The 12,439-nt window shown below is 42.6% G+C and overlaps 1 protein-coding gene across 1 annotated transcript in view; it reads left to right on the forward strand.

The window, feature by feature from the left end:
* Positions 1 to 12,230, forward strand: part of CRISPLD2 (cysteine rich secretory protein LCCL domain containing 2) — a 31,744-nt gene extending 19,514 nt beyond the window's left edge. Inside the window, exons 12-15 of the mRNA XM_074913223.1 lie at positions 501 to 573; positions 1,293 to 1,368; positions 6,638 to 6,771; positions 8,803 to 12,230. Coding sequence (XP_074769324.1) covers positions 501 to 573; positions 1,293 to 1,368; positions 6,638 to 6,771; positions 8,803 to 8,857 — 338 coding nt within the window. The 3' untranslated portion in view covers positions 8,858 to 12,230. The remainder of the gene's footprint in view (positions 1 to 500; positions 574 to 1,292; positions 1,369 to 6,637; positions 6,772 to 8,802) is intronic.
* Positions 12,231 to 12,439: the final 209 nt, after the last annotated feature.

Below are 12,439 nucleotides of genomic sequence, written 5' to 3' on the forward strand. Positions count from 1 at the left end.
TACATGAAATCAGCTTATAACAGGAGTCGTCATATTTATGATGAGCATATAAATAAATACTGTGGAGTTCTACTTTTTGAACAATCCTCATTTTCTGATTATTTTTCCTTCTTCTACATATAATTTTGATTAAATCCACTTGAGCCATTTTTAGGGAAAACTATCAGTGTCAGGTCATTCGGACTCCACGTCTGGAGCTGTAGCAAAAAAAAAAAAAAAAAAAATATATATACACACCATCATGTGGATCAGCTGCTTTTCTCTTTTGAAAGCTGAGACCTTTTTAAGGCCCCACTGTAGTGTGGTAGCAGGATTTCTGCTGGAGAGCGGGTCAGCCCTCTCCTGGGTGCATGCTGCTGAAGGAGCCAGCGCGTTCCCTCCCGGTGCCCTCAGCTGGACGTGGGTCTCACCAGCTGCTTCGTGTGACCGTGACTTGTGTTTTCTGCAGCTGCCTGAGCTATTAGGTCTGGTAATTCGCTTTTCCATATTTATCTCCTCAGCACAGACACTGGATTGCTATACCACAGTAGCTGAGCTGTGCCAGTTCAAAAAGCCGGCGACCCATTGCCCCAGGTAACACAAACCTGCTTATGTTCAGCTTAAACCTGCTTATGTTCAGCTTAAACCCGCTCTGCTCTGAGCAGGGACAGCTTAACCGAGGGTGCTGAGGTCCCCAGATCTAAGGGCTTGCGGGAATAGAACCGATTTTTCCAGATGAACTGGAGGGGAGGGAGCTGGGAACGGCATATTTCCTCCTGCCACCGCGCTTTTCTTGGCATCGTGATAGAAAACCCGTGTTCAATTTTTGAACCGCTTCAGCGACGTCGAAGTCAGGCTAACGTGATGCCGTTTCAGCGCGCCCCTAGGTGTGAGCGTGTGCCTTCACACTCTGCCTTTATTCTCCCGCGCTTGCTGGGTTTTTGGATGTGGTTTTTCCTTTCCACCTTAACGCGTGGAGGAAGTGTCTTCTCGGAAGCTGCTTTGTGCAGGTGTAAGTCGTGCCAGGGCAGGGAGGCACAAACTTACCTAAATAATTAACGTGCGCAGCGTTGTGCAAAGATACAGGTACTGCCCTTTGAAAATATAACAGACCAATCCTCCTTTTACCGGTCTAAACCCCTCTATTTGCAGTTGTGCGGTAAGTATCAAATGTCATCTAAGGAGAACAAATAATTAAATTCACTGTTGCCACCTGCAGACCAGATGCAGGCACTCGAAATCTCCCAAGAATGCAGCTTGCTTTCCTGTTGAGCCTTGATATCGAGAATAAATATGAATATATTGTTTTCTAGGATTTATTGCCCAGCCCACTGTAAAGACGAGCCATCGTACTGGGCACCGGTGTTTGGCACAAACGTTTATGCAGATGTGAGTATGCTCCTTGCCCCGACGACCTGTGTATCCCGGTGGCTGTAGCACAGAGCCAGGGCCATGCTCTGAGATTTAGGGAGGGCAAAGTCTCCACGGCCATTGCAATGTGGGGAGGGGGTCAGTGCGCAGGGAGGAAGAAGTAGAAGCAACAGCTACGGCAGCAGGTTGAGGTCGGTGGGCTTGGGGAGCCCTGCCCCTCTCTGACACTGACTTATGAACTTGGGCATGTCACTTAACCACCCGTGCCCTAGGGGCGGTGCTGCGTAATGGCTGAGCTTATCTGCCTTTGCGAAGCGTTTGGGGATCTACAAAATGAGCACCAAAGGGCTTTTCTTATATATTATCACACTTAGATAGTTGGCAAAAATAGGTGTCCTTCCCCGGTCCTCCTCCTGGGAGCTGAACAGCATTTTGGGGCAGTCGGGACACAGTGCAGAGCAGTGGAAAGGAAGCATGCAAGTTGGTTCGATTGGTTTGTTTTTCTAAATTCTGCTTATGGGGATGAGCAGAGGCTTGACGCTAAAACTAGGCAGAGTTATTTTTTTGAAATCTCTTAATATTAGGCCTCTCAAACCTGGATTTCAAAGTTTTTCCATTTGTGGGTGCCTCTTTTTTCTTTACTCTTTTTTTCCTTTTTTTTTTTTTCTCTTTTTTTTCTTTTCTCTTTTCTCTTTTCTCTTCTTTTCTCTCTTTTCTCTTTTTTCTCTTCTTTTCTCTTTTTCTCTTTTTTTCTTTTTCCTCTTTTCTCTTTTTTCTTTTCTCCCTTTTCTCTTTTTTCCTTTATTTTTTCTTTTCTCGTGTCTCTTATTTTTTCGTGTCTCTTATTTTTTCGTGTCTCTTATTTTTTCGTGTCTCTTATTTTTTCGTGTCTCTTATTTTTTCGTGTCTCTTATTTTTTCGTGTCTCTTATTTTTTCGTGTCTCTTATTTTTTCGTGTCTCTTATTTTTTCGTGTCTCTTATTTTTTCGTGTCTCTTATTTTTTCGTGTCTCTTATTTTTTCGTGTCTCTTATTTTTTCGTGTCTCTTATTTTTTCGTGTCTCTTTTTTTCGTGTCTCTTTTTTTTTGTGTCTCTTTTTTTTCGTGTCTCTTTTTTTTTCGTGTCTCTTTTTTTTTTCGTGTCTCTTTTTTTTTTCGTGTCTCTTTTTTTTTTCGTGTCTCTTTTTTTTTTCGTGTCTCTTTTTTTTTTTCGTGTCTCTTTTTTTTTTTCGTGTCTCTTTTTTTTTTTCGTGTCTCTTTTTTTTTTTTCGTGTCTCTTTTTTCCATTAGAGATTGTGTTTAGAAATGCCAGCTCCCTGGCTGGTGTGTAGCCTGTAAAAACGTGCTTTTTGAAGGCCTGGGGGAAGGAGCTGGCAGACTGTCAACCTGCAGTTTGGGATCACTGTGGAGCTTTGGACACTCCTGAGAAAAAACATCCTGCAGAAATCATACTACAATTTGGAGGAAGCAATTCTGACAGCAATTTATAAAAAAAAAAAATCCAATTTTTTATTTTACTTGAGACTACTTTTTTTTAAAGGTAGAGCTGCACAAACAGGTTAGCCTAGACTAGCTCACATGCAAATTCATCAGGCAGCTGCCACCCTACACCTGCCTCTGTGCATGCTCCAACCTGCAGGAAATGGGAAATAGTTTTCTCTCATTTAATGAGGGCAAAACTACCTCGGATTTCCCCTGAACAAGGCCTGTGATTACAAGGGTATTAGGTGAGGACCAGCATCCCAGGCTGGCATTGTGTCCTGATTGGGACTGACGCAAAAGGATCTGTGTCCTTTAATGAATCATAAACTCCATTTCCTACTGTACCCCCTGGGTAGTGTTTCATAAATGGGGCCACGGACTGTGATTTGGGAGAGAAATAAAATAGGAAAAAAAAAAAAAGTACTTGCCCACTTCCGAGAGGGTTTAGTTAACCTTCTTCTGGACTACTGTACTTACAGGGTGGTGTGGGTGTAATAAGGAAAGCAGTTAGGTTTTTATTGAGAGTGTGAGTTGGTGGAAAAGCAGGTGAAACCAGCTCAGGGAAAAAAGTTTGAGGCAGCCGTGAAACACGCTACAAAGGGAGAGGGGGGTTGATGCTGAGAAATGCTGGGGCTGGAAAGCTGACAGGGAGAACCGGGCACGGGCTGTGCAGGATGCTCTCCAGGAGGGGATGCTGTGAATTAACCCAAGCCCGTGGCAGAGGAATAATTAAAGCAGGCAGAAAGCCGGATGAGACAAGTACTGGTCTTCTGGAAGGGCTCTTTGGCTCCATCTCTAGAGTGGCACCTCCATTGCCCTGGGGGGAATTGTGCTCCAACTGTGTTATCTTAAATAAGTTATCTCCAAGAAAACGAAGCGTTTTACCTCATTTCCAGTCTGCACTCCCTGCAAGGTGCCCTCTGGCCTTTCAGTACCTTCTCCAAAACATCCATTCGCTAAATGCTCTGGCAGTCAAGGAGTTGATAATCCAAGCTGTGATCACCTGATTCATGGTGCTTTTGGCCTGAGACAGCGTTCACGTGTACACGATCCTGGGAAGGCACGTGAAAATTTGTTTTGCCACGAAGAACAAAGCTGTAACATGAAGAACTGGCACTTTTTACGAGATGAGTCTGGTTGTTATCTCTGAGGAATAGGCGCCACTATCTCAGTTTGAGTTAAGGGGTTTTTACCCACTTTAAATGCATTCAGAGTGAGTGGTTTGGTTTTTTTTCTTACTCATCACTATAAAATTATCTTGGATTGTGTGTTTATAAGATTATCTCCTGGGTACTCCTGGTGGCTTAAAGTACAAAGAGATATTGGCAGCCTTTACTTGAAAAATCAGTGCAGGAAATTGTTCCTGGTGCAATTAGTAAGACTGTGGAACAGGGACATAGAGGAGCCTTAAATTTTGGGGTGAATGAATAAAATACAAGAAAATATGCTATGGGAAAAATTGATGCCCAAATCCCAGGTTTTTCCACGGAATGGCATTACTGTGCGGTGAGAGACTTGCTGCCTGCATGCAGGGTTTGCAGATTGAAGTGTCACGTGGGGACACGTGGGGGAACATATCCAACACCTTCCCAGTGCTGAAATTAGTAGCAAGAAGCAGCTGGCTGGGGAACAGAAAATTTGTTGCCTCTTTTCCCTGGTGGCACATTACAGTGAAGTTCTTTACACTGCCATGTAAATGGGAAAAAAAAAAAAAAAAAAAATTCTATGAACTCATGATTGTACCTAGGAAATAGAACTCAGCTCTTGCTAATGTGGGCAAGGCCAGTTCTGGGGTGATAATGGAGTTGTGTGAACATCCAGGGGTCTTTATCAAGTCTGTAAAAGAGCTTCCAAGTTTCAGGAGATGCTGACATTTGTCACTGCAGGGCTCCTGGTGTGACACAAGACGGCAAGGGAAACCCCATCCCCATCCCTGCTCGGGACCTGGGAGAGAAAACAACTCTCTGCTCTTGAGATAAGGTCTTTTACCCACAGTTGTGCAGCAGTTAGTTGGAGGAGGATCGACCACGTGTATAAGGAGGCAGGCGTTTATCACCACAGCCACCCAACTTGGTTTGCTCTGCTCTCAGGAGATACAAACTTAATGATTAAACCAGTCACACTAATGAGGAAATGATGGGTGATTAAACTCATAGTCACGGATTATTGCTAATAGCCCACTATAAAAACTACAGTCGTTTTATGGTGCGTGCCTCAGAGTCCCCTCTGTTAGGAAATGCTCCCAGGCACCCCAAGGGGTTACGCCGTGGAGAGCCGTTTGCGTTGCCCATACAGCTGTTGTACTTCAGAATTTGAGGGGAAGGCCTTATTCTCCTAATGTATCATCTTCCAAAAGCTCTGCGATCAATTCATCAAAGTGAAGCCTGGCCTGGGATGGAATCCAACAGAGTGATAAGAGGAGGTTTGGGCTAAGACAATAAAAAGTCTGTTGGTCAAAGCTTTGAGTAAGCAGTGGAACAGCAAGTCCTGGAAAAAAAACAAAACAAAACAAACAACCCAAACAGGAATGCCTTGAAAAGAACATTGTTTAGGATGTCTCCCAGTGGAGAATGTTGCAAATTGATTCAGGACAGCTTAATTTTGTGAGCCAATTTTAGATTTACAGATTTCCCACCGCATACTCGGGCAAACTCACAGCACGTCTTCCAAAGGCAACGTTCCCTTGCTCCCTTGACCATATATAGTAGCAAAATACCAAACTGGCACTCAAAACTCCGAGAGCTGCCAAGAGATAGGCCATCCAAAGTGATAAATATATAGGGGACAAGGCAAACCTCCCATATATGGCTGCGAGAACGAAACAGCACGATCTGTATCGTACGTACGCGATGAGAATATTTGCCCTTGGCTCTGGTTTTGTGGCGCTTTGATTTTTAGCAATCAGGGGAGTTTACGGGGTTGGGATTTTCACCTGCTGGCAGTTCCCTCTGCGAAGCTGGTTTTTGCTTTTTTGTGATTCCAGTTTGCTGTATGCAAATCTTCTAGAGAGCTGATGGCCAAGTTTATACTATGCCTAAGCCCTCTCTGCTTTTGCTCTCTTTTCTGGATGCTTTGGGAGCTTAGTCATCGGTTGTCAGTGCTTTGTGTTCCTCCAGCTCTTCTGACTCTGCACATCTTGGAGAGCAGGGTAACAGCACAACGTGCAATAGGGAAACTTTAGTCTTTTTAGAGGTGTTAATCTCCCTCCGTATTTGGTGTTGTCTTATGGGGTAATGCCTGTCCAAAAACTACACTACTCAACGGATGCTGTCCTCCTGCTTTTCCTAGAAAGAAGGACATGAACTGTCCTGGATAAATGGTGGTCATTTACCTTAATTCAGGAAAAACGTCTTTTTTTCAAGTAACTGGGTGAATAAACTTTGCTGAGGTGGCTGGTCACGAGCAAAGAGTTTCACCACAGCGGTTTCTCTGGTGCAGACCCAAGAGGCTCTGGCTGGAAAGTTGTCCTTGATTCAGCTTTGGCCCTGGATAATCTCCCAGGCAGAACTCTGCTGCAGACGGGAGTGGTGGAAGGGCTTCTTGTCCTCTGCAGAGGTGGTGGATCTTCTTACAGCTGGGGCTTATGACAGACCTGCAAGATCTGGTTCATGACATCTTTTATCCCTGGTCTGTCCATAAGAGGGACAGAATTGTTTCACAGCTTTTTCACTTTTTTTTTTTTTTTTTTTTTTCCCCCCCAATTCCCTGGTTTTCCTTGATGCTTATGGAGATGGTAAATCTCCAGATATAAAACATAGGCAGTTTGTAAAACAAAATAATTAAATATTTAATTAAATATTTTTCAGAGCTCCAGTATCTGCAAAACTGCAGTGCATGCAGGAGTCCTTCCAGATGAAAGTGGTGGTTTTGTGGACGTGATGCCTGTAGAAAAGAAGAAAACTTATGTTGGCTCCTTAAAGAATGGAGTTCAGTCTGAGAGGTGGGATATTTATTTTTCTTTTTTACTGTCCTCTTGTTCTCAACTGTGTGTTCAGCTTTGTGTCAAAGTCAGCAGATATCAGCTAGAAAAACTGGTGGATTAGAAATATGTGACTTAACAGTGTCACTGTGAATTTTGAGACCCAAACAAATAGAGTGTGTTGTCCTACTCTTACCTTCCACAAGTGAGGAACTGCTTTCAGATTGGCGTGAACGGTACGAAATATTGTTATTAAGCTCTGTTTTATCGCGGTGTGAATCCATATTAATGTTTTGGGGTGTGTGTTTATCACATTAAAAGCTAAGCATGGTTATTTCTGCAGCTGTCAGCCTGGGTCATGCTTTGAGGCTTAGAACTGGGATTTCCAGTCAGTTCTGGGGTGTGGGATGCGTTTGCATTTGTACTTGTTATCTAATTTCCTCTATTCTCTTTGAGAGAAGCATGAGTAAATTAACCTCCTGAGAGGCGATCAGCTCTTGAAGATGGATTTGCCACCCTTGTAATTTTTTTTATAGTTCCTTTTGGACCAACCTTGCTGGTTTCAGTGAACAATTGCAAATCAGTGCTTCCAAAATCCTGCACCTCTGGATGATCGCAGTGATCGAGTCGCAGCTCGCTCAGTCCTTTCTAATTTTAAACTTCTGTTTGAGTCTGTGATTTATTTTTTCAGATATTGGTGGGATGGTACTGATTTCTCAGAGCTATCTTTGCAAACATAGAATTTCCTGCTATTATGGGGTGCTTTTGTCACTACTAATGCGGCTCTGTCTGCTCTATGCCGTTCCTCTTTTATAATAACCATAAGAAATCCAAACAAGTTTGCTGGTTTTATTCTAATAATAGACATCCCAGAGTGCTGTAGAGCATCTCAGAAAATAAAAATAGACTGAGACAGGAAAGCTACAGGCATTAAATATGGGCTTTTTTTAGTATAGATCTATCAGGGTCAACATTTTGTAGTTGTGTGATTTGCAGTTTGGTAGATTGGATTTAGGTCACAACCCTCCTGCTAGTGTGAGTTTTCTTCTCTGCCTTGCTTTCACTTATCTTTTATCCTAACAGACAACTTTTTCCTTGGATGGCAAACTCTGCCCTAGCTAAGAATAAACCCTACCACTAGCAGTGACATGCAATATGAGCGCCAGGTGCTGTTCTGGGAGGTGAGGGAAACCAAAGACATTCTTGCAAGCAGGGATGAGCGTGAAGATTTAGAAAGTGTTATTTACACTTAGCAATAAGGAGCACCTGTGTGCTGTGAGATGGACAGAGAAATAATTTTTCAAACATCAGCATGAAAACCTTACCCTTTAGGACACTGGAAATAACCTTTGGTAAAGATACATACCCGAAAAAGGTATGGGGAAAGGTTGCCTTTAAGATTTACTGAGATTTTACCCTTGTTGGAATGTTTATTTTGTAGGAATATGAAATTTTGCATTTTTTCCTAAGGTTTTGCAGCCTGGCAGGACTGAAGAAATAAGGGCTTGAAACCAAAATCACCCCTTGCCCCCCGTGCACACAGCCACCGGGAGTCAGAGCTGTTGGGGACACCTCTGCAGATTGAAAATGAACATCCATAATTACTGTCATTTAGCCTGAGCTGACCTGGCTACTCCCCTCACTAGTACCAGGAGAGAGGCCAGACAAGCCCTGGGAACCTGCCAGCCTGTTTGACAACTGTTTTTTAGGAAAACGTTTCTCTTCATGCCTGAATCTCTGCATAAAGGAGCCCAGTGTTCCTTGGATGAAAGCTAGCGCAATAAGAGAGGGTGCTGCTTCCCAGCTCCTTGTATTGGCATTAGCACTGTAGATTTGGATCAGGAGCTTAAACCAAAAGTGAACAAGTGGATTTGTGCCTCTTCTTTTTCATCCTTTGGCTTTGTCCTGCTCCTGGTAGGGCATCATCAGCACAGAGTCAATGTGCTGAAGCAACGCACTCCAAAGAAAATTGCCTGTAGGTCTCTTGCAATTTAGATCCTGCAGTGACTGTGTTTCATTACATTTTTTTGTTTCTTTCTTTTTTTTCTTCAGCTTGAAGAATCCTTCAGATGGAAACGCTTTCCGAATTTTTGCTGTGAAGCAGTAAATTCCCAGGGAAGGTGCAGGTTTCTTTGGGAGCATGCTCTGTTGATGTCCAGAGACAGGAAGGCTCCTCTGACAGCATCAGCTCTGACTGTACCCTCCTTGCCGATCTCTTTCAGGGAATTAAAAAAGGGAAAAAAAGAAAAAAAAAAAAAAGAAAAAAAAAAAGAAAAAAAAAAGACACCAGGTTCTGACTCAGCTGTTCGCATCTCATCGCACCCGTTCAGCGTTGTATCTTTTCGTTTCGTGTTTTTGTTTCTCTAGGGGCATTCAGCAATGATAAACTGTTCTAACTTTCAATTTATGGGAGAGGTGTGCTACACAGAACGGCGGTGGCTCAATGTACAGCAGATGTAGGGATCTCGGCCTGGCCCTGAATGGCATTTTTAGGGTGTGAAGCATGGGCGTGAGGACGTGCACTGCAGAGCAGACTCAGAAGTGAGCGACTGTCCAGGCACTGGACCCTTTGAAATGAGAAACTGTTCTAAAAAGTTGCATCTTTAGGGGAGAGGCTGGGCTTTGATAGAGTGGTTTTGTGTATGTTTGATGTTTTCTGTGAAAAAGAAGAGAAATTTTGGTCTTTTCCCAACAAGGTGGCACTGCTGTGTAAGGCTGCTGGGGCATCATGCTGGGCTATGTCGTGTGATGGTGTCGCGTTTGGGAGGGGATGTTCTTGTTGGGCTTTTTGGGGATTGGAGTAGGGTGTGAAATGGTGGCAGAGATCCTTGCTGCAGAAAATGAGGCCACCAGATAATCAAAACAGCAGGTTTAGTGTTTGCTGGTCAAACATTCACAGGTATTTTGCAACCTATGAGAAGTCCGTGAGTCAGGACTCCTGTGCTGGCACATCTCATCCTATACTACATGCCATTTCAAATAAAAATTCAGTTAAATGCAGTGTATTGTTTCATACAGCAGTGCTGGTTGTTTTATCTATAGTAGTTAAGTAGTGATAAAGTTAATCTTATTTCTGCTAGGAATGATTGCATCCATAGGAAGCATATTCACCTTTGTGAAGCCCTTTGGTGTGTGTAGTTCGGAGGCTTTAAAGCTGTGGCATAAATTGGGGTAGACAATTTTTTTCCTGTTCGATTTGGAGCGCTAACAGATCCCCACTTGCAGTGTAAATGCTGTACCCGTGAGCATTTGGTATCCCAGATGGTATTTTCCACAAAATGCACAGGTGTTGTAATGATGTTGTTTTAATATTTTGTTATTTATGTCTCAACATGCATCCAAATGCATTTCAAAGCCAAGAGAAGAGCCTAGCGTGGCCAGATCTTTTAAGGCAGGAGAGTAGTCTCTGCTTTATATTGGAAGTGAACTTTCAGAACTGGTCTAAACACAAATCTGGTTGTCTTTTGATGCACATGCATCCCATAAAATCATTAGTCATGAGAAGGCAACGTAAACTAGTTCTTCGGTTCTTATAGTCCTTCTGCTCAATAACTTGATTGTAATATTGCATAACAAATGGGAAAATATTTCCCTTAAATTGGCAGATGTCTCATAGATGCTCTTATGCTCAGCCTGTGTTTAGTTTAATCTAGACAGATACAAAAGCCATCTCTTCAGACTGTTTCAAAACTCTGACCAAAGATGTTTATACGATTAAGCACTTTTAAAATTCTGTAAACACTGCGAAATCATCAAGCAAGTAACTTGTATCACTCAGTTTGTCCCACCCATGGGGCTTCTTTCTCTGTGAAATCTGAATTTGGGAAGAGAGCTTTTGTAAAATATGAAATTGGAGCTGCTTTGCGTGGTCTCCAAAAGTGCTGCACCGCAAACCTACCTTTGGGGTGGACAGAGAGAAACGACTCTGTGTCGTCGTTGTTGATATAGTATTGTCTTTCAAGGTGTACAGTATTTGCTTTAGATAGGAAAACGGAATGACTTTTTTTTTTTTTTTTTTCCTTACTAGGTAAATTGATATTAAAAATGGCTGGAACAAATCTTAGAAAAGCTGCTGGTTGGAAGTGCTAGAGATCTTGGCAGTGAGATAAGGCTTCCCTGTCTCTGCCCGCTGTGAATAATTATGCAATACATGGTCTGGTTCAAGCCCATTAAATACTGCAGCATGAATCTATGACCATCATGGGCCAACAGTAGCCACAGTGCTATTTATTGAATTGGAAAGTGTAAGAGATGCCATCAGGTATGGGGACTGCAAGAGCACATAAAATGCCTCGATGCTAACGTAGGATCCCACCTCTAATAGGCTGTCCGTGATAATTACCTGTAAAATGATGGAAAAAATGGTGAGGGATCTTGGAGGAAAGTCCGGGGGATTATCCCGAGCACATAAAATTCCGAACAGCTTGGGGTGTATGTACCTGACGAAAAGGGAGCGAGGGAAGAATGATTATTCCAACAGAAATATCCTAAAATGTTTAATTCAAGTTACAATTGCGTATTTTTATCTTCAGCCAACTGGTTTGGATTTTTAGAAACTGATGTTAATTTAAGTCTGTATCTGTTTATTTTTGTATTTGTTGTACAAAAGAGAAATTGTGACTTTACTACACAAATATTATTCGAGGTCCTGGGTGCTATTAATTTAAACATACCTCCACCAGATTTAGGGGTGATCAGGTCCTCCAAGGCATGATATATCAAGTACTCGCAATCATGTGTGCTAGCTATTCATATATCGGTGGGACAGTACCAGTTTTTAGCCAAATATTTGCTGATTTTATTTCTGATACCAAAACATTTCTCAGCCTAATGTATTTCAGTGCAGCTTGAAGACGCAGCACATCTTTATTTCACCAGATCCCTTTCTCCTTAGACCCCAGCTCAGCAGATTAGTAACCACGTGCCAACTTGAAGCACCTGAGTGTAGCCTTACTGAAGCGTTTGGTTAAACCCCTGGCAAAGCTGATGCTGCCTGGCTGTTCTTTTCCAATAAATTTATTGTTGAAACCAAGCCTGCCGGTGCAGACACTGCCATTGCAGAGCATCTGGCTCAGCATAGCCAAATCTCTAGAAAACACAACCAGTGTCAAAGCTGAAGCACGGAGCTTCCCCAGCTGCCCGTGTGCTGTCGGGTCTGTTGGCTCCATTAATTTTTTCATTTTAAGATGTTCAGCCAACAGCTGATTGAGGAGTCCCCAGTTGGTCGGTTGTGCAGTCTAAATATTTAGGGCCAGTTCATAGAGTTGCTTTTTTTTTCTATGAAAAATGATGTATTTTACTTCCTATGTATAAAAGTTTATTGTAAATTTTTGTGTGCCTTTGCATGTTTTTCAAGGGGCTGTGTGTTTGTTTATAAACTATAATTTTTTTTTTCTAAATACAGAATTGTAAAATATCTCCCCCTCCCCCCAATTTTCTCTTAATTTCTGAATTATTTGTGAAATAAAACCTTCCCAGAATGAATGCTTCCCTTGTCGTTAATGCTCAGCCAGAGCTGGGGTTGTATTTAGAAGTGCTATTTGGGATTACTCCTGGGGACTAGAGTATCCCCTGGAGAGCCCCAGTGAGATCAGGATGTGCAGAGTCTGTTCCACAAACAAAAAATAGAACTGCCCAGGTCCGAAGCGTTAAAAGTCAACCTTCACCCCATCAAGAATAAGATGTATCT

The sequence above is a fragment of the Athene noctua genome, chromosome 9 (assembly GCF_965140245.1).
Source record: "Athene noctua chromosome 9, bAthNoc1.hap1.1, whole genome shotgun sequence".
Classification (NCBI taxonomy): domain Eukaryota; kingdom Metazoa; phylum Chordata; class Aves; order Strigiformes; family Strigidae; genus Athene; species Athene noctua.